The sequence below is a fragment of the Nannobrachium achirus genome, assembly GCF_963921795.1.
Source record: "Nannobrachium achirus genome assembly, chromosome: 2".
NCBI lineage: Eukaryota > Metazoa > Chordata > Actinopteri > Myctophiformes > Myctophidae > Nannobrachium > Nannobrachium achirus.
The window spans coordinates 53804928-53825809 of NC_137811.1; the positions used below are offsets into that span (position 1 = coordinate 53804928).

The following is a 20882-nucleotide window of genomic DNA, read 5'->3' on the forward strand; positions in this document are numbered from 1 at the left end:
ATGTTGTACAGTTGTCATGTGCATGACTACAGGTTAATAGTACGTGTGAGATTGGGATCAATGTGTGTCTTACCCGTTATTACCCCAACACCATCTTCACCGTCGTAGTCTGAGATCTCACTGTCACTTATCCTCTGGGATCCTTCAAGGTAGAGAGAGAGGAAAGAGGGCGAGGGAAGTGAGTGAAGGGGGGGGGGATTGAGAGGAGAAGAGAGAGAGGTTCATTTACATTGGTCTCGTTCACCCCCAGCGCCTGTCGAGAAACGCCTAGCATGATTGTAATCTTTATTGGTTAAAGTGACGTCTCACACTGCGTCCAGTAAGATATACTATATATATCTTTATATACCCAATGAATTCAGATGTCACTGTCTCTCCCGTACGTCACCGTGCTGGCAGGCAGGCACCGGCAAGCCAAAACAATATTTCTCCTAATATACATCAGTGCTGTCGGTTGGAAACCTTATATGTCCAAAACTGTTACTTGTACGTATATAGTACAAGCTTTATTTAGAAGGATAAAGCCCTTGAGATGCAACATCTCATTTTCGAGGGGGTCCTTAGAGCAGGGGTCTTCAACAGGGGGTCCGGGACCCCTAGGGGGTCCTCGAAGTTACTACAGGGGGTCCTCCAAATCTTTGTGTGATATATGATTTCTCCTTAACCACTTTCCTTAACCACTTGAACCCTAGTATCCTTATTCTGAGAACTTTAGCCAAAAATGGCAGATCTACAAGCTCACAACGCCTCGCAGAGAGCTTTGGTGTAGAGGGGGAAAAGAGCACACTAAGTAAAGAGTGAAAGGTCAAGTTTATTACGTTTTGACGGTTCAAGTGCATGTTAAATATCTGAAAACACGAATTGACACGAATCCAAAATACACTGATGATCGTGCTGTCAAACGATGGAATCTATGATAAGGTTGTGGGGTCCCTGCTTCATCTCTCTCTCAGCTAAGGGGTCCTTGGCCTGAAAACGTTGAAGACCCGTGATTTAGTCCTTGTTAATACTTTTCATCAGTTCCATATTTTTTTAAACCACAGACACACGTATTAACCACTTTAACTTTCAAGATCCTTCAGAAATAGTTAAGAGTATAGCAGATCTACAAGCTCACAAAGTGCCGCGTCAAAACTGCGTCGGTTTTCCGAAACTAAAACAAAACGTTTGCTAAAGTTGAAACATGGAGATATGAGGTTTCTGCCCCCCCCCCCCCCCCCCCCCCCCCCCCCCGACAGCAACGATATATAAAAATAACTGTAAGGAATGATCCAGATCTCTCCTCAAGCTGAGCTGTGGCCCCATTGAAGATGACACATCCAATTGTTCAATTTGAAACGTGAGGATGGGGGGAGGGGGTGGACGGGGTGAGGTGGGGCCTGGCTCGTCAGCTCTCTTCCCTTCATCCTTCAAGTCACCTTATCCCGCTCCTCCCCTCATTTTGAAATACCCCCCCCCCCCCCCCCCCGCACCCCTGTCCCCCATTCAGTCAACTTTAAATCAAATGGACACTTGTGCTTTTTCAGAAAAGTGCTGCTCTCTCTGGCAGCGCCTCCTCTCCCAACATTCTCATCTACAGACATATATATACATATCATCACTGTCGGGCAGAATCCTTGTGTCTCCAAGTTTTCAAATGTGTACGAAAATAAAGCCCTACTTCATCATACAAGAGTGTTGCACAACAGTAGTGTGTGCTTGTAGATCGGCTATTTTCACTACGGTAGCTTAAATCGTTTTAAAGACGATAAACACAAAACTAATGGCTTCGGACATACAAGGTTTCCACCCGACAACGAGGATACAGACGACCAGAGTATTTCTTTTTTCTAGCTGTCAGCTCTTTCACCCTCGTACTGACACACACAAACACCCAGACACCCTGACGTGTCCGGTAGTAAAGCAATACACTGAAACAGTACTGCAGTGAAATAAGAATTCAGTGGAATGAGAGAAGTAACACACATGTTTACCTACTATATCCATTGACTGAATAAAGTGCGTGAGAGCAGAGAGGCAATAGTATAAATATAGAATAACCCTAATCATGTATATAATATAGTGAATAATATCAAGTGAATCATATCGTAACATACAGTACAGTAGGCCTATTCATATTTAAGACACACAAGCACAAGCAGAGGCTTAAAATGTATTTGGCCCATATTTTAAAAAGGGGGAGAGGGGGGACACTGAAAACAGGCAGGACTTAAAAAGATACACACCACAGAGGACAAAAGATGTAGGCAGCCCTCCCTCCCCCCCACCCCCATAGACCAACACTTTGACCTGGAAGACCCATAATAGTACAGGGGATAATACAAATTTTGGTACCACCCAAGGTAACCGTAACATTTTTGGATTTTCTTCTTCGTACATGTCTCTAGTTTATATTTTGGTATGATAACCCTTTCTGAGAGACACCGACTCTAGCAGGTGATAACATCAATTAAGCTACTTCTCAGAAAGGGTTATCATACCAAAATATAAACTAGAGACATGTAGGAAGACAAAAATGTAAAAAACGTACGGTCACCTTGGGTGGTACCAATTTGTGAAAATATCAGTATTATCCCCTGGTCTATAAGACCCCACCACCAGACCACAAAATAACAGGCCAGAGTTTCCCTCTTAACAACTCTTCATTAAGGGAGGTGAAGGGACAATAACTGCATAGGAACGGATTGTTGACTGGACCGCAAACAGAAGATATGACACAGGGATAGGCACCACCAGGTATACTGTTACACAGGACAATTCCAGGTGTTAATTTAACTCTAAGAGAGACTCTCCGAGTTAAAATGAACACTCAGGAACGTGCTGCGTGGGTACACAGAGGGGGAAGGCGCAGGGTGTCTCCTCAAGCTCCTTTTCCTTCTGAGAAACTTGATGTACAGTACAAGTACACCTCCTGGACATGACAAGTATGTCAGTGGTTCTCAAAGTGGATTCAAGGGACCCTGTGGGTGCCTTTAGGGGAGTCTAAATTGACCCATACAAGTCTGTAACTCTGACAGTGTACAAATGGAACACTGTCAGAGTTAAGGTGAGGGGACCTTGAAATGTAAAAGTTTGAGAAACACTGGAAGTATGTCATATCATATGATGTACAAGTACATCCCCTGTGGACAAGACTCTAGTATGTCACATGACATGTACAAGTACACCCCCTGGACATGACACTAATATGTCGCAGCGCAGGGACTTAATACCCCCAAACCAACCCTTGGTGCCAAGCAGGGAGGTATTTGCTACCATTTCTAAAGTCTTTGATAAGACTCGGCTGGGGACTGAGCCCCAACCTCCCAGTCTCAGGGCGGACACTCTAACCACAAGGTCACTGAGCTGATAAGTCTTTTGAGTCTACAACCTTGAGTTTAGTTCCGATGAGTGGTATAAGCAGAAGCCAAATCTCACACCGGCTCACAGAAATTAATGTAAGGCAGCGGAAAAATAAAAATGCAGCCTCCAGGGAAAAGGGTGGAGCATCAGGACACGAGAAGGCATTCTCCAAACGGAAGGACAGTAACACTCAAAAGCTCCAATGATGGCTGGGGGGGGGGGGGGGGGGTGTTACCTGAGTTGTACGAATAGGAGCCTTTGTCTGTAGAAGCATTCAGGTTGATGTGACAAGCACAACAAAGACAAAAGTACACATCAACATAACATACATTGTCACTGCTGTCCATCGTGAACATTTTGATCCTCCAGTCAGAGACTTACTGTAAAGTATTCATAGAAACAAACTGCGAGCTGCACGACTTTCAAATCGAGGGCACGGAACACATCCGCTGTAAATTGGTTTGTCTTTTGCCAAAACAACTACAGCTCATAACCTGAAAGTCATACGACTACATTGTTGTCCTAAAACAATCATAATTGTTCATCGCAATGAACCTGAGCATTGTAATTCTTTTTCCGGGAAGAACTTTACGAAGCGTTACGGCAAATGCTTTTTCGATCTCTGTCCCCATGCAGTGGCTGACTTCCTGAGAGCACTCGACGTTACTTCATATCGTCCCTGTCTGGCAGAAACCTTGTATCTCCAAGTTTCAAATTTGTGTAAAGCACGTGCTTCATCACACAAGGGCGTCGCACAAAAGTAGTGAAAACAGCTGATCTACAAGCACACAACGCCTCGCACCGCTGTTTTCACTAGTTTAAATCATTTTAAAAATTATAAATACAAAACAAACAGTTTTGGACATACAAGGTTTCCACCCGCACTCTGGGACTTGTTCATTTTGGACAACAGTAAAGGTTTATGACTTCCAGGATATGAGCTATATTTGTTTTGGCCAGACTGGACATAGTAGGTGAAATTATATATATTTATATTGCACTGGGCTATTTTGATGATAAGAAACAAATACAATGATGGCTTCCTTATCCTTTCATTAATTTAATATGTAGAATTATGATGTTTAGGTATTATCATTCTATCATGTTCTTGCCGTTCTACATACAGCCAATAATAAATTGCAGATTTAGCCTTTGTATAACTTTAGCTTTTATGAAATATCTGAGACCGTTAGAGTTTTATGGATTGTCATGTCAACGTCATCGCTGTCAGGCAGAAACCTTGAATCTCCAAGTTTCAGATGTGTATGTTTTTAGGTAAAGTAAAGCCCTACTTCATTAATCATACAAAAGTGTCGCACAAAAGTAGTGAAAATAGCCGATCTACAAGCACGATGCGAGGCGTTGTGTGCTTGTAGATCGTCTATTTTCACAATTTTAAATCGTTTCAAAATAATAACCCGCCAAAAAAGGAAGGTTTTGGACATACAAGGTTTCCACTCCAACAACGACGATGTATTCTATTGTAATTTGACCGATAATACTCTATTTTGATTATCTCTTATGCCTTAACTTAAAGGCCTGTCCATACTGTCTCTGACCACCGAACCTTTCATCGTAAAGGTCCAGTTCAACTACAAAATGACATCACTCGCATCTTCTGAAAAGCATTACCCCGAATTAGAGTTCGTGAATCTGCACGTCGGAAATTCGGAACTCTCCGGGTAAATGTTTGGTGGTCGGAGACAGTATGGACAGGCCTTTAAGTTAAGGCATAAGAGCTGGTACTTAAGACAATCAAAATATAGGCCGATTGCCTTTGACTAATAGGCTTTGATTTGATAGAAAGGACTGAAATCAGAGGGGAGAACTTGGGTGTTACAGTACGTACTCTGCAGCCTCCGCGTGGGACTCTCTCCGTGCAGCTGCCTGCGTTGCGTGTTGGGGGAGGAGCGGGGCGGGGGCACGTCGTGTGTCTGCAGCTTGTACCAATGAGGCTCGTCATCCAGCAGGGCTGTCTCCAGCTCTATCAGGATCTGAAGGGGGGAGAAGTACTCACGTTGTTTTACTTCAGTAAAAGCATCCATACTGCAATGTAGAAATACAAGTAAAAGCCACGAATTCAAAATGTTCATGAGCCATGAGTAAAAGTACTAAAGTATTGGTATCAAAATGCACTTAAAGTACCGAAAATAAAAGTATTCAATAGGCAGAATGTCCCATTTAAAAAAAAATATGTTTTGTATACACATCTTTTGAAAATAGCAGATCTACAAGAAACTTCAGAAACTCATCCAAACAGACAGAGTTTCATGGTACAACAATACAACCACTGAGTAGGGATGGGACAAAAATAATTGTGATTTACCATATTATCGTGATTAATCAAAATATCCCCAACTTCCATTATCCTGGGGCGGAACGTTTGCCAGAAAATAGCAGATCTACAAGCTCACATGTAGATCGGCTATTTTTTGGCAAGGAGATTTGGCAGAGAGTGAAAAAAGGTCTGTATCAAGTACGTTATTTACAGGTCCGTTTTACCAATTATATAGAGGGTTTAAGAAGTGGACAATTTCACGATAAATGTAAATCTCCAGCATTTTTTTACCATGATAAACGATAAATAGCGATTATTGTCCCATTCCTACCACTGAGAGCCCAACCTCTTGCAAATATTTGATATTTATACTAAAAGACAGCAACGGTAGCGCCCGGCTACCCCGCCCACCATGTGGCCGGTGTCCGTGTCAGACGTGGAGTACAGTGGAACACCTAAATCCCTGCGTAGGCCCAGAGCTTCATCAGGAGCTTGACCCCATTCAGCTGCATTAAGCTGACAGGTCAGTAAGTCAGACAGACAGGGAGTGTCCCACATTCCCCACGGGCAGGTGTGTGTGTGTTGTGTGTGTGTGCATGTGCATGTGCATGTGCATGTGCATGTGCATGTGCATGTGCATGCTTGTATCACTATATCATCATCGTCGGGTGGAAACCTTGTTTGTCCATAACCGTTCGTTTTGCATTTAACATTTTCAAAATTATTTAAACTAGTGAAAACAGCCGATCTACAAGCACACAACGCCTCGCGGTGCGAGGCGTTGTGCGCTTGTAGATCTGCTGTGTTCACTACTTTTATGCAACGGCCGATGAAGCAGGGCTTTACTTTGCGAAAGAACATACAAATGTGAAACTTGGAGATACGAGGTTTCCACCCGACAACGACGATATACTGGAGGGCCAAATATACCCACAACTTGCCACAAGTAGGCCTACTGTACAGTAGCATTTCAGAAATTAGTTTCTAGCTTTAGGAGTCAGGGCTCTGAGTGGCCCTAATTATTGCCAATATGGCTGTCGTGCATAGAGCCTATTGCTGCCCTAAAATAACGATGTGAAATCTTTGCACATCTCTCTGCTAATACACCAGACGTTGTAGTTGTCAATGAAGGCTCCAAAGCAGTTTCCATTCTTTAAGTGGCATTAAATACCAGCCGCTCTTCCATACTATCACAGAGCTAAGTTATACGCTAGGTGCAATCTACTTTTGTTTATCTTTGGCAGCCTAGGACATGTACATAGGTTGGTTGTAAGCACGTGGGATGCCAAAGAAAAGCAGCTAAACGGCTCGCAAAATTCCGTGCAATCTCTACTATCATTGGTAGCCAAAGACACATATCACTGAGAGGTGACTTCATTTTTACAGCACCTTGTGAATATTTGCGCCCTTGTATCGTGCCCCTTATGTAGACATAAAAATACATGATTACATGTGTGTGTATGCGTGTGCGTGTGTGTGTGTCTCCTCACCTCTCCCAGGAACTCGCTCTCCTCCTCTCTCACCCTGGCCTGGTCCCACAGCGTGACTTCCAGCATGCGCTCCCTGAACTCCCGCCGGTGCACCGGGGAGTACATAAAGGTCTGGTTCCATTTGGGCTCTAAGGATTTCTTTACCGTTTTTGTTCTCCTCTTGCTTTTGTCACTGGAGGAACAATAATTCAAACTGTTTTTATTTACAACCATGGTAGAGAACAGCCACGAAACAAACAACAAGGTCAACAACACCACGGCACGGCACCACGCACTGCATGCTGGGAGAATGAGATGACCACGCCCCTCTCTCTCTCTCTCTCTCTCTCTCTCTCTCAAAATTCAAATACTCAAATGTCTGCCTCCTGCTGTATTAATGCAGTTACAGTGAAATGTGTGACCTTCCGAAATAGGCGACCATCTTGTGGACTTCACATAATGTCATTATCCAAAGTAAATAAAACTGCTGTTTGTTTATAACAGAGTTAAACCTAGTATACTCTGTTAATATAGAAATAGCGTTGGCGTTGACACTAGATAGTCATCCATGCTGTAGGACCGAGGAGGCAAGGAGGCAGAAATGTCTGCCTCCTCTCTCGGTGCGTTCACGCTAGCAGCTACAAAAGATACAAAACTACAAAGTCCCTGTATAAGTGTTGTGCAACTCGTTCATTAACGTCATCATGTATACTTCCGACGAGCAACAAAAATATAAAGGAAACCCAGCTTGGCTCTAAAAGAACAGGGAACTTGCTGATGGAAATAATTAGACTGTCGCTTTGTAGCTGCCAGTATGAGTACAGCATCTCTCTCTCTCTCTCTCTCTCTCTCTCTCTCTCTCTCTCTCTCTCTCTCTCTCTCCCCCGCCCCCCCCTCCCCACCATGTCATTTCTCTGAAACAATCACTTCTTCCATTCCTCATCTCTTGATTGGGGCGCATCTCTGAACATGGTGTAAAAACCACACCACTGAACATCCAATGAGACAACCACTGCACACAACAGTCCACGTCATCTCTATGTTTATCATCACAAACATCTACCTAGATGAACTCTCAGAGTTCCAGACATTTAATGTGCCATTTGCACACTCTTAGAGTTACATCCCCGTAAGGGAACGTTTGAGAACCACGGCCTAGAACAGTGGTTCCCAAACTGGAGGTCGAGAGTTGAGACCCCCAGGTGGGTCTTCAAATGATTAGCTTAATATGCTGTGCAACATTGTTTTCTCACTCAACAGTGTATATGGGTGTGTGCACATTTCTAAAGTTACAATTCAAGGACTTATGAGATACTGGGTCAAATGTAATCAACAAACTATAACAAATTGCCAAATTGTAAAATATTACCAAAGAAATACACATTTATTTTGAAAATAGCAGGATCTACAAGCTTCGTGAGGGGCTATTTTCACTATATTTATATGTGGAACCGAGTCAAACTAAATGTAATGCCTCAACTACTACTATTATGTTCTTCCCAGTTCAAATATGATTATTTTGGGGGGTCACGGCCTGAAAGGTTTGGGAACCTCTGGCCTAGATTGAGTTTTCCGAGGTTGATAAACAACGAGCAGATGAGCGTTGGCATCACTACTATTCACCCCAATACAAAACACATAACAAACACCCTGATAGAAAATCCATCCAACAGTGACACATATGACTGCATTGTACACGCTCAACTCCACTCGCTTTCAGTGCAGCAAAAAAATACCAAAAGTTTGTACTCGCGGATCTACAAACATCGTCTATTTTTGAATAGCCGATGTATAAAATAGAGTTTAAGCGGTTAATGTATGCTTTGTAATAATATTCCACATCTGCCAAGTAACTGGTAAAAATTATTTCCCTCTGAGATGTAGTAGAGTAGTTATCGAAAAATGGACATACTCAACAAGTAAAAAATACTTTACTTAACCCATTTAGGCCTACAATTATTGAATGCTTTAACTAATGAAAAATAGCAGATATACAAGCTCACAGCGCGGCACCGAGTGCCGCGCTGCGAGCTTGTAGATCTGCTATTTTAGAAAAATCGTGAAAATGTGTGCACATTTTTCAATATATATTTTTCAAAACAGACTTTTGTAACTCAAATCTCTGCTTCTGGGGGGGTCCCTGGAACAACATATTTTGAGATGGGGGTCTGCGGCCGAATACATGTAATTTTGGGTGTCCTTGACATGAAAAGGTTTGAGAACAGCTGATTTAGAGGAAGGATTTAGATGTCGGGTCAAAGATCGGGTCAAAGATATTCAAAGACTTGCACACATTTTCACGATTTTTCAAAAATAGCAGATCTACAAGCTCGCAGCGCAATGTGGAAAAAGATTCAGGGCCAGCTAGACGAGAACATCCCACGCGTCATGGGTAGAATCTGTCTCTTCTCTTACCTTCTGTCGGGGAGGAAGTAGATTTTGACGTACGGGTTCCTGGGCCGGCCGTCCTCCCTGGCCGGGAGGTCCTTGGCACCCAGGATGGTGACGATTAACTGATGGCCCACCTTGTCATACCAGAGTTTGACCTGCGGGGGGCAGAGCAGAGGCCATGTGGTGAGAGCTCACTCGGGGAGAAGGAGAGGGGAAAACGCAGGGCTACGGGTTCCCAACAAGGGATGGGACAATAAGCGATATTATCGTGATAAAAAAAACACTCACGATAATCGTATCGTGGAGAGTTCATTTATCGTGATATCGTCCTCCATCATGCACTGGGATCAATTCACCTGTCATTTGCCGAGCTGCATATCCGCTACCACTTAAACCCTTTATAATGGTAAAAGGTACATACTTGATACAGTCTTTTTTCGCTCTCTACCAAATCTCTTTGCCAAAAAATAGCCAATCTACAAGCTCACAACGCGTTGCGTTGCAACACGTTGTGAGCTTGTAGATCGGCTATTTATTGGCAAATGTTCCGCCCCAGGATAATGGATTATGATTAATGGGATAATATCGTAAAACAATAATCGTGATATGAAATTGTCATATTGTCCCATCCCTATTCCCAACCCTTTCTGGGAATGGATCAGGGCCCACTTGAAAATCTAGGAGGTGTTTGCAGCCCGCCCATCTGACCACTTAACACGGCAGATGGGTGGGCTGCATGCATTTTTTCAGAGCGTGTTCAAGTTTAATGATCAGTTGATTGAGTTCCGGCTTGGATGAATGGAACTGCCATAGTGTATTCTAAGTTAAAAAATGAAAATGATTCTTTCTGGGTTTTAAAGAAGAAGAAAAAAAATATTTTCTTTTTCATTATGTGTCAATAAAATTGTAGCGTTCTGCCAATTATTTGGGGGTTACCGTATATCCAGCTGCGGGCCAGGCTCCACGGGTTGGGCATCGCTTGGTCTACCATATATTTTGTGGTTACTGATTTTAGGATCAAGTGTGCCATAAAAATGCATTGCCAAGACAAATAAAGTTTATGGAACGGAACTGATTGTTATTCAAATATATCCAAATTGTAGTAAAGCGCTCGAGGGAATGTGCTCAGAAAGCAGCGTTATGTCCTTGCTTGCAAACCAGTCACAATATCATCTCAAAATAACGTCTCATAATACTGATGAACAGAAATCAATCATGCTGTTGTTGAGTGGAATCAGACAGTTCACGTTAAGTATGGACTCGTGAGGTTAAACACTTAGAAGAGAAAGTGAACCATTCTATCAAAAGGAAAAGAAAATAGATGAAGTGAAAATGTAACTTCTAAGCTTTCGTCCATACTTGTTTGAGTGGTGATTATGAGAAGGGTCATTTCAGGTCAGAGCTTTGTGTTCATGCATGCAGCAAAGCAAGAGATGGCATCCAAGACAAGTCAGGATTTCAGATGTTTGTCACACAACACATAGTAGTAGTAGGAGGCTTAAACAAATTGTACCGAATCATCTGTAATATTATAGGCCAGTACTTTAACACACAAAGAAACAGACTACATCACCTGTGAATCTATAATGATGTCAAGAGACTCAACTTGAGCTTGTATTATTTGCGCAAACCACAAACACACGTCCACAAGCGCGCGCACGCACACAGCTATTTTTTGCCTACAACGACATGACCAAAATTGGGATGCCAGGGTTAAAGTGGTTAAGCACAACAGGCTCATCATGAACCAATCAGATCAATTTAATGTTAACTCTGCTGTACCTGAGTCAGTCTAACCCAGTGGTTCTCAACCTTTTCAGACCGTATAACACGGTTCTATTGTGAAAATAGCAGATCTACATGCTCACAACGCCTCACAATATTTGACAATTTGGTCAATGTTTAATTTGTCATTTTAGAGGTATTAAAAAGTCCTTTAATTGTCACTTTAGAAAAGTGCAGATACCCAGTCTTTACACTTAAACCTCATGTGGGTTTGTTTACTGTTGAGTGAGAAAACAATGTTTCACATTAAGTTAATCATCTGGGGACCCCCCAAAATAATTTGGGGACCCCCCTGGGCCTGGGGGTCCCGACCCACAGGTTGAGAACCACTGGTCTAACCCACCGGTCGTCAGCGCTCGGTTCCATGTGTACACTCTCAGAGTTACAGACCTGTAAAGGATCATTGGTCTTCTAACCCAAATAAAATCACAATGTTAGTGAGGTGAATACAGGCTGTAATCATAAGCGGAATTCTCACACTTACTGAATCAGAAGGAATTATCAACACAAGAAGATTTGCAAAATAAAAACCACACAGATCCACTTCAAAGATGGAATGCAAACACATGGGAAAGCGTCATAGGTAAAAGATTTGTTTGATTTAAAGGCCATTATTTGTGTGATACAATTTGCTAATATTTTGCTTATTCATTAACTTTTACCTGCACAGGGAAATGTAATCTGATCTCAAAAGTGTGAAGGAGAACTTAGTACTATAATATTGTCTTTGCCACATGAAACGCCAGACCTATAAAACTCCTCACCCATTTCCAAAATATCAAGTCCACAAGCTCATAATGTGTCACTCATTATGAGCTTGGAGATCTGCTTTAAAAAATATATACACAAAATGTTTGAAATTATTGGATTTCTTTAGATTTTTAATTGCATTTCTATCACTCTCTATAATAACATGCCCGAAATTGGGAAAGTGAGGTTAATGTTGTTTTAAATTGAATTGCACATTTCTAAAGGTCTGTATTCATGTCACACTAAAACAAATTATAATATATATATAAATAAATATATAAATATATAAAAATCTAATCAAATCAAAAGCCAAAGAATACTTTTCCAGAGAAAGACTGAAAACCCAACAGTCAGAGAGACACGCTTCTGCATTACCGAAAGACAAGTCCCAATCTGTGATGTGTGAAACCGCGTGAAAGGAGCTACAGCAGGGGTCTTCAACCTTTTCAGGCCAAGGACCTCTTAGTGGAGAGAGAGATGAAGCAGGGACCCCCACAACCTCAATCCATATAGTTTCATTGTTTGACAGCACAATCGTCAGTGTATTTTGGATTCATGTCAATTAGTGTTTAACCACCTGAACCGTTTAACCACTTGAACCGTCAATACTTTACCTTTCACTCTGACTGCTCTTTTCCCCCTCTACACCAAAGCTCTTTGCCGAAAATAGCCGATCTACAAGCTCACAACGCCTCACAGCGCGAGGCGTTGTGAGCTTGTAAGTCTGCTATTTTTGGCTAAAGTTCTCAGAATATGGACGCTAGGGTTAAGTGGTTAATATAAAAAAAGGAGAAAAAATCTTCTACCACACAAAGATTTGGAGGACCCTCTGTAGTAACTCTGAGGACCCCCTAGGGGTCCCGGACCCCCTGTTGAAGACCCCTGAGCTACAGTGTAGTGCCGTTTTTCCAGAATAATTTTCACAATTATGATGTTTGTTTAGGTTTTATGATTCTAAACCTATGTTCTTGCTGTTCTACATACAGCCAACAGGTTGAACCAGGCCTTTGCTTCTATGAAATGTCAGAGACCATTAGGGTTTTACAGAAGCTGCTTCTGAACCCATTCCAATACTTATCATCTGATAAAAAAAAATGACTGAAATCAGAACTTTAATCCATGCAAACATTTTCAGTGATGAGGCAAACCTCTGTTGCAGAGAGCGTGGCGGATATTTTGTCAAATAACTCAGTGGAATGGAAGAGTGTCTCTCTCGGAAATATTTAGTTCAGATTAGCTGGACATGCAACACCCTGGTGTAATGGTGTGGATGGGTTAAATGGTGTCAATGAGGAGGAATGAATGTATAATCATAATCATGACTCTAATACAGTGGTCCGGGGCGACCCAAGGGGTCTTTTGAGGGGGTTCCCTATAGCTAATAGTTAGGAACCAAATGGACCCGAGGAAGTCTGTAACTCTGTGAGTGTACACATGGAACCGAATGGACCCTTACGGGTCCATTCGGTTCCATTTGTACGCTCACAGAGTTATGGTGGTCCGTGGCATAATGTATGCCAAGCTGGGAGGTCTTGAGATTAAAAGGTCTGAGAACCACTGCACTAAGTCAATAATAATAACAACAACAACAGAAATAAATCAGAAGATGACACAATGCAGCGCACTGAGAGGGAGAGCTGAAGCTGTCATTTCCCTGGGAGGAATGCATCTTCCAGTAGAGTATGGAAACAGAAAGAAGGCCAGTCAAACAGTCAAAATGAGAGAATAAAGAACCAAAATAGAGAGGAGGGTGCCCTTCACACTGGGCCCATTACCTGGACCCTAGGGGCAAAAGGCGCTGTTCTTCTACTAAGGCTTTGGCTCTGGATAAGCAAAATTAAACAACAAAGAAAAACAAAATGCAATAAAAACCAAAAGACCTCCACAAAACAACAACAACAACACCGCCCGCACGCGCACGCACGCGCACACGCACACACACACACACACACACACACACACACACACACACACACACACACACACACACACAGTAATATCCTCTGTTTTAAGCACTCTTGACTTAGCGGTCCTGAATTGACTCTGCACTTGGACAACCTTTTCCGGTCTACAGCAAGTCTCTCCGCCTCAAATAGCCGATCTACAAGCTCACACGCTCGCTTGTCTTTTTGGCTACCCGTTCCCCCCAGAGCAGGGATGCTAGGGGTTCAAGTGGTTAATGTATAAGTCTGTGAGAGTGCAAATGTGACCATGCTCTCTCTGCGTTACCAATGGATGAATTAACACTGAGGATTTTACTGTGTACATATAGATACATTGTATATACATACATACAGTACTGTCCACTTCTAACAAAAACAATTATTTTTGGAGGGGGAGCAATTAAGCCAGAGGATTCATTCCTTCATCACTGTTCTTTTTTCCAGCATTTTTATTGCAAGGGTGGACAAAGTACTCGACCGCAGTACTTTACTTGAGTCAAACTCCCTGTCAAATACTACTGAGCTACTAGGAAATGTTGGTCAGTCGAAATTGTACTTGAGTTAAAGTACTGGACTACTTGCTTTTCAAATTGCTTTGAAATATATATATATATATAAATATATTGTTTTATATCAATGCATTGCTGTATTAAAATGTAGACATTTTTCCAATACAAACAACAGCCACAAAAAAAAAGATCACTAATAGCATACAATGCAGTCCACAATACATCGTACATACATGACATGAAATAGGGTGTAGGCGGTTATTTCGTAGTGCACTCTTCCTAGAATGTAGTGGAGTCAAAAGTACAATGTTTGTCTTTGAAAAGTAGTGGAGTGATACAAAAAAATAAAAGTAGAGATCAAAAAATGTAGTTAAGTGTAGCATTCACTCAAGTAAAGGTTACTACTGTCCACTGGTTTATAGCAGTGGTTCTCAACCTTTTCAGGCCGCGACCCCCAAAATAATCATATTTTAACTGAGGAACCCACACCATGACGAGCACTAAGAGTTGAGGCATTACATTTTGTATAACACGGTTGCGAGGCGTTGTGAGCATGTAGATCTGCTGTTTTCACAATTTCTGCCTCTAATATTGTTTAATTTGTCATTTTAGAGGTATTAAAAAGTCCTTAAAATGTCACTTTAGAAATGTGCAGATACCCTCTATTACACTTAAACGTTATGTTGGTTTGTTTACTGTTTAGAGAGAAAACAATGTTGCACATTAAGCTAATCGTCTGGGGACCCCCCAAAATAATTTGGGTCCCGACCCACAGGTTGAGAACCCCTGGTTTATAGTATCTGTTGTTTTATGTGTTGTGTTTATCTTTCAGTCTCAGATATTCTGCTTCTTCACCACCACCTCCTTCTGCAGCAGAGAGTTCTGCACAGCAAATTATCGATGATGAGTCATAAACTAAAACTATGACTCATCGATCAGTTTATGACTCATAATTATATCCCTTTCTTTCTCTGCGGGCAAGTCTGCTCCTCTCTGTTCTCAAATCGTTTTGCGTCACAGCGACGTTATCCCCCCCACAATCCCCCCCAACCCCCGCTCCAAAAATACCACGCTACAGTTTCTGACTACACACAGAATTCACGATCGGATGCAGAATGCAGCATATATTACAGGAGCAGAGAACATTTAATAAACTGCGGTACGTTTCTGTTCATTTTCGAGGTCTGCCGATTCGTGACAAGGGTAGCATTTTGGCTGCAAAAGGTTTGCACAGATGCAGAGGCGACGGTTGATTTTGGATTTGCTGAGTGGCTGTACTGTACTTTGTGTAATACATATCGTCACTGTCGGGCAGAAACCTTGTATCTCCAAGTTTCAAATGTGTATGTTTTTTTTCGTAAATTAAAGCCCTACTTCATCATACAAAAGTGTTGCACAAAAGTAGTGAAAATAGCGGATCTGTTGTGTGCTTGTAGATCGGCTATTTTCACTAGTTTAGATCATTTTTAAAACGATAAATACAAAACGAACGGTTTCCACCCGACAACGACGATATGGTGCAGACCTCCAACATGAGAGCCAGCCTGAGCTGAGCCATGCTGAGTGAGCAGTGGTGGGGAAAGTAACTAAAAGTACATTTACAGTAGTTACTGTCGGGCAGAAACCTTGTATCTCCATATTCTAACCTTTTGTGTTTTTTTCTTTTTTTTTGGTAAGTTAACGCCCTACTTGATCACACCACAGCGTCACACAAAAGCATCAAAAGTATCGGATCTGCTACTTTTGAATTTGAATCCTGAAAAGTAATAGTTTTGGACATATGAGTTTCCACCCGACAGAGACTATTTACTTGAGTGCTTCTTCTTGCACCACTGATGCTGAGCCGGGCCATGCTACGTTGTGGGACACAAACACCACTACAGTACCCACCCACACTCTCTTCACCCCCCTGGCCCTTTCCCAGCCCAGGCTTATTGCACCGTGGGCTTTAGGGGCTGCAGCCCTGGGCACCAAGCTCTGGGGGGGGGGGTGGGCACCAAATACCAGGGCAAGAAAATTAAATCAAATACTCTACTATATTGAAGTAACGGCGGCGAAGTATTGTCCTAAGGTTGTTGAAGTAGCACTAAAATGGCGCCGAAGCACGTCGGCCGCAGCCCTCCCCCTGCTGGTGAAGCCAAAATGTCTGACAGCGCCCGACAACAACAAACCTTTCATTTGCTTTTGGTACTTTTAGTATCTTTTGATGTCAATACTTGCTTCAAGGGAAGTTATGACTAAAGGACTTCTACTAGTAACTAGAGTATTTCTACACTGTTGGTATTGCTGTGTTTTAACCCATTTACGCCTAGAATTATTGAATGCTTTAACCAGTGAAAAATAGCAGATATACAAGCTCACAGCGCGGCACCGAGTGCCGCGCTGCAAGCTTGTAGTTCTGCTATTTTTGAAAAAGTTGTGAAAATGTGTGCAAATCTTTGAATATATAATTTTCACGATTTTTCAAAAATAGCAGATCTACAAGCTCGCAGCGCGGCACTCGGTGCCGCGCTGTGAGCTTGTATATCTGCTATTTTTCAATAGTTAAAGCATAAACTATACACAATAATGTGTACCCGTTCTAAATATTTCACTTGTGTGTCATGTTATGGTCTACTCTGGCTTTTGTGGGTTTGTATAGGAAGGGGCGTGTCTGATAAAATGAATGTCAAATATCTAAATACTGAATCAACCAACCTTAAAACGGTCCCATAAAATGACTAAAAGGTTTTTGGAAAGTGTAATATCCCTTTAAGTAAAACAATGGTGCTTCGTTCACCACTTTCAAAACAAATGGCTATACCGTAGCTTGTGCTTCTAGAATGGTGAAAACAGCACTTTTACCTCAATGCTCTCCTCATGTGGTGAAGGTGTTTCCCTGGTACCCAGCAGTCTAATTCCCACCTGGCTACTAAATTGGAGAGTTGATTTATCTCCTGTTTTAATGCGGGCCTCTACCGACTCACCCCTGGAGTGCATTTTGTAGCAGATAATGGAAAACACAGGGATACACACAGTAACCTGATCTACAGTCCCAAGCCTGGACTGGTGAAGAGCCAAGTGCATGAACAGGGTTCCCCACAAGAAACACTGCCTTAGTACACTTGCACTGGTTTGGAGTACACAAAATCATGAAACATTACTAATAGCTCTTTTAGTCAACCAAAACCTAAGCAAACCATGCTGTGTCATGACTCATGACACCATACTTCATGGATTCTGGATGTTTCCATACTCTACGGCAGCTTGGTTTCAGATAAGGCTCTCAGAACCTAATTTGGGCCCTGCTCAAGGCCATGCAAACTTGTAGATCAGCTATTTACGCTCACAAACATAGGTGTCTTTTGGTGTTGAACTACAGTATGTGAACACATTGAGAACACAGAAAGGCCCCGGTGGGATTGAAACACAGGACCATCGATCTGGCTTTTGAGGCAACAGTGCTAACCACTGAGCCAGTCTCACACCTCTTCCGAGTCCATTTTTCACACTCTCAAACCTGATTAGTATGCTTGGTTTGCACGCCGCGTCACTGAAAACAGCAGATCTACAAGTCTAACGGAGTGGCTCAGAGCCTCTGCCTGAAGACCAAAAAGCCTAATATCTCTCCCCCGGCAAAAAGGGTGGATTTAGTGGACCTTAGCCGTGTGGGAGACCTGGGTTTTGGAAGCCCGGCCGTTACACCAAGCTCACAACTTATTTGTCACAGGGCATCACATTGTGACAATGGTTCTCAAAGTGGATTCCAGGGATTTTGTACGTTCCTTTATGGGGGTCTAAATTGACCCATACAAGTCTGTAACTCTGACAGTGTACAAATGGAACCAAATTGTACACTGTCAGAGTTAAGGGCAGACCTTGTAAAGGTTTGAGGAAACACTGCAGTGTTGTAGATCGCGTTGTGGAGCTTGTAGATCTGCCATTTCTGGCGCACAACACCGGCATGCAAACTTTACATCGCTGAAAATCAATGACTACAGATGTTGTAACTTTGTACAGATTAACCCACTATAAGGGAACGGGAACGCAAACCTTTGTAAATCTTTGCTTCTGGGGGGGATCCCTGAAACAAAATATTTTGAGATGGGTGTCGGCGGTCAAATTCAAATATTTCTAGGGGTTCTTGACACAAAAAGTCTGAGCACCATTCTTTGTAGAAACATACGTTTTTCTGAAAACCGTTAGGATTTAGAAGACATTTTTAGGTATTTCTCAGGCCTAAATGGATAAAGTGGTCAGGCATGTGTGTGACTTACTGAGAGCTGTCCTGACAGGTACTGGGGGGCGTCCCGCAGCATGCTGGGGCTCATGGGGGACGTGACAGAGATGGACGGCCGATCCATCTTCTGGGACTCAAAAGAACTTGAACCTGAACCAGGAGGACGGAAGGCAGCAGAATGTGTTCAGATTGGGGACAGGTAGGGAGCACCACAGAATGATATATCATGTTGTCGCTGTCGGGCAGAAACACCTTTTTAACTTGTTGTGTGTGTGTTTGTTTTGTTTTTTGTGCAAATTAACACCCTAGGTATCCAAAATAGCAGATCTGCCATCTCGAAACTTGTCGAGAAGTAGCGCGTTTTGAGCTTGTAGATCTGCGATTTTTTGCTATTTCTGAATTTGAATCCTGAACCGTTTTGGACAGTTTGGGAGGTTTCCACCCGACAGAGACAATATTCATATTTCCAATTTTCGTTTTTGTATATGAATGCCCTACCGCGTCGAACAAGAGTACATATTTGAAAGTGAAAGTTATGGTGGTTAACATGTTATTATATATATTTAACCAACACAAATTATTAACAAGAGCTGTTGACAGACTAATGACTACATTAGATCCATTGAAACACAGTTTTTTTTCCTTCCCTCCGTTTCCTGAAAGGTTTCCCGTGCCAGACAGCGACCATTCGTATCTTACAATACGTTTGTTTTAATTTAAAGAGAGAAGAGGAAGGAATAAGGTCAAGCCTGCAACGTCACTCCACGGCAAGAGGAGCGAGGTAGAGAAGGAAGAGATACAGGGAGACAGAATGACGGAATCAACTCTCCAGGACGTTGCGTTAGCTTGATGTTTCTGGGCCGATTAATTGGATAAAGAGGCCCAATGAACTGTGCTTGTATGGTATAGCAGGAGGGGGGTAGGCAAGACGTACTTGATTCCAGTTGTGCATGTGTGCTGTCTGGTATCCTTGGAATATCTCTGAGAGAGAGAGAGAGAGAGAGAGAGAGAGAGAGAGAGAGAGAGAGAGAGAGGGATGGAGAAAGAGAATTATAATTTAGGCATTTAGCACACAAACTGAGACCCGCCACACACGCACACCACGCACGCACACTGTCTGTCTGTCTGTCTGTCTGTCTAAATTACAAATATTCTGTACATTTAAACTATAAGATACTGGGTAAACAATAATGAACCTAGCCTCTGCTTAAACAATAGAAAATCTAAATCACATTCTTAACATGTGATTTAGATTAAAAAAAAAAGAAAAGATATCTTAGAAACAAAAGACATGAGAGGGAGTTAACCAGATATACAGTATCTGCACATAGCAGCCTTATCTTGGTCAGTCGCTAGCATCAATCGAAAGACAAGGAGAAAAAGGTGGCAAAGGAAGGGAGGAGGGGATAGTTGGATCAATTTGGGCTAATGCTGAATGCACAGTGCTTTAATGAGCCTGAGCAGCGCATTAGTCTTCATTCTGCCACAGGCTCCCTCAGCAGTACAAAGAGGGTCAAATATGGGACTTGACGGAGCGAAAGTGGTCGCTTCTTTTGCCCTACTATCTCTGCTTTCCAAAACTGTTTTATTTTGTATTTTTTCGGAGGCCGCTGGCTTCTCTGCGCTCCACTGCTCTGTCCCATAGAGGTGAGTTCTCCTCTCTTTCAACTCGAGACCCAAAATATGTATTTGTTGTCTCCCTGGGATCTGAAGTTACAAAAAAATACATAAAGAAATCAACCATTTCTCTAAAATAGTGAAAATACCCATCTACAACCTCACAGCAATATTTTTTAGACTTTAAATTATTTTGAAAATCATAGATTTTTGTGTGAGAGTTTTTAAAATTCTTTTGAAATGATATTAACAAAAAAAAAGAATGGTCCATCAGTACTTTGTAAGAGGTTTCAGAATAGTTATGTCACTGTCAGGCAGAAACCTTGTATCTCCAAGTTTCAAATTTGTAAGTTTTTTCGCAAAGCAAAGCCCTGCTTCATCATACAATGCCGTCGCACAAAAGTAGTGAAAACAGCAGATCTACAAGCACACAACGCCTCGCGGTGCGAGGCGTTGTGTGCTTGTAGATCGGCTGTTTTCACTAGTTTAAAAAGAAAATTAAATGATAAATGATAAATACAAAACAAACGGTTTTGGACATACAAGGTTTCCACCCGACAACAACGTTATGATTATGAA

At 42.2% G+C, this 20882-nt stretch overlaps 1 protein-coding gene across 8 annotated transcripts in view; it reads right to left on the bottom strand.

Annotated features, from left to right (window-relative positions):
- Positions 1 to 20882, bottom strand: part of rims2a (regulating synaptic membrane exocytosis 2a) — a 272468-nt gene that overhangs the window by 94366 nt on the left and 157220 nt on the right. For 5 of the 8 annotated variants that reach the window (XM_080750630.1, XM_080750628.1, XM_080750625.1 and 2 more), the window contains 7 exons: positions 19621 to 19667; positions 18724 to 18836; positions 13791 to 13838; positions 9505 to 9635; positions 7111 to 7282; positions 5192 to 5336; positions 74 to 142 (listed from right to left, as the gene is read on the bottom strand). In XM_080750630.1, coding sequence (XP_080606756.1) covers positions 74 to 142; positions 5192 to 5336; positions 7111 to 7282; positions 9505 to 9635; positions 13791 to 13838; positions 18724 to 18836; positions 19621 to 19667 — 725 coding nt within the window. The remainder of the gene's footprint in view (positions 1 to 73; positions 143 to 5191; positions 5337 to 7110; positions 7283 to 9504; positions 9636 to 13790; positions 13839 to 18723; positions 18837 to 19620; positions 19668 to 20882) is intronic. The other 3 variants (XM_080750629.1, XM_080750632.1, XM_080750627.1) reach the window with 2 other exon arrangements.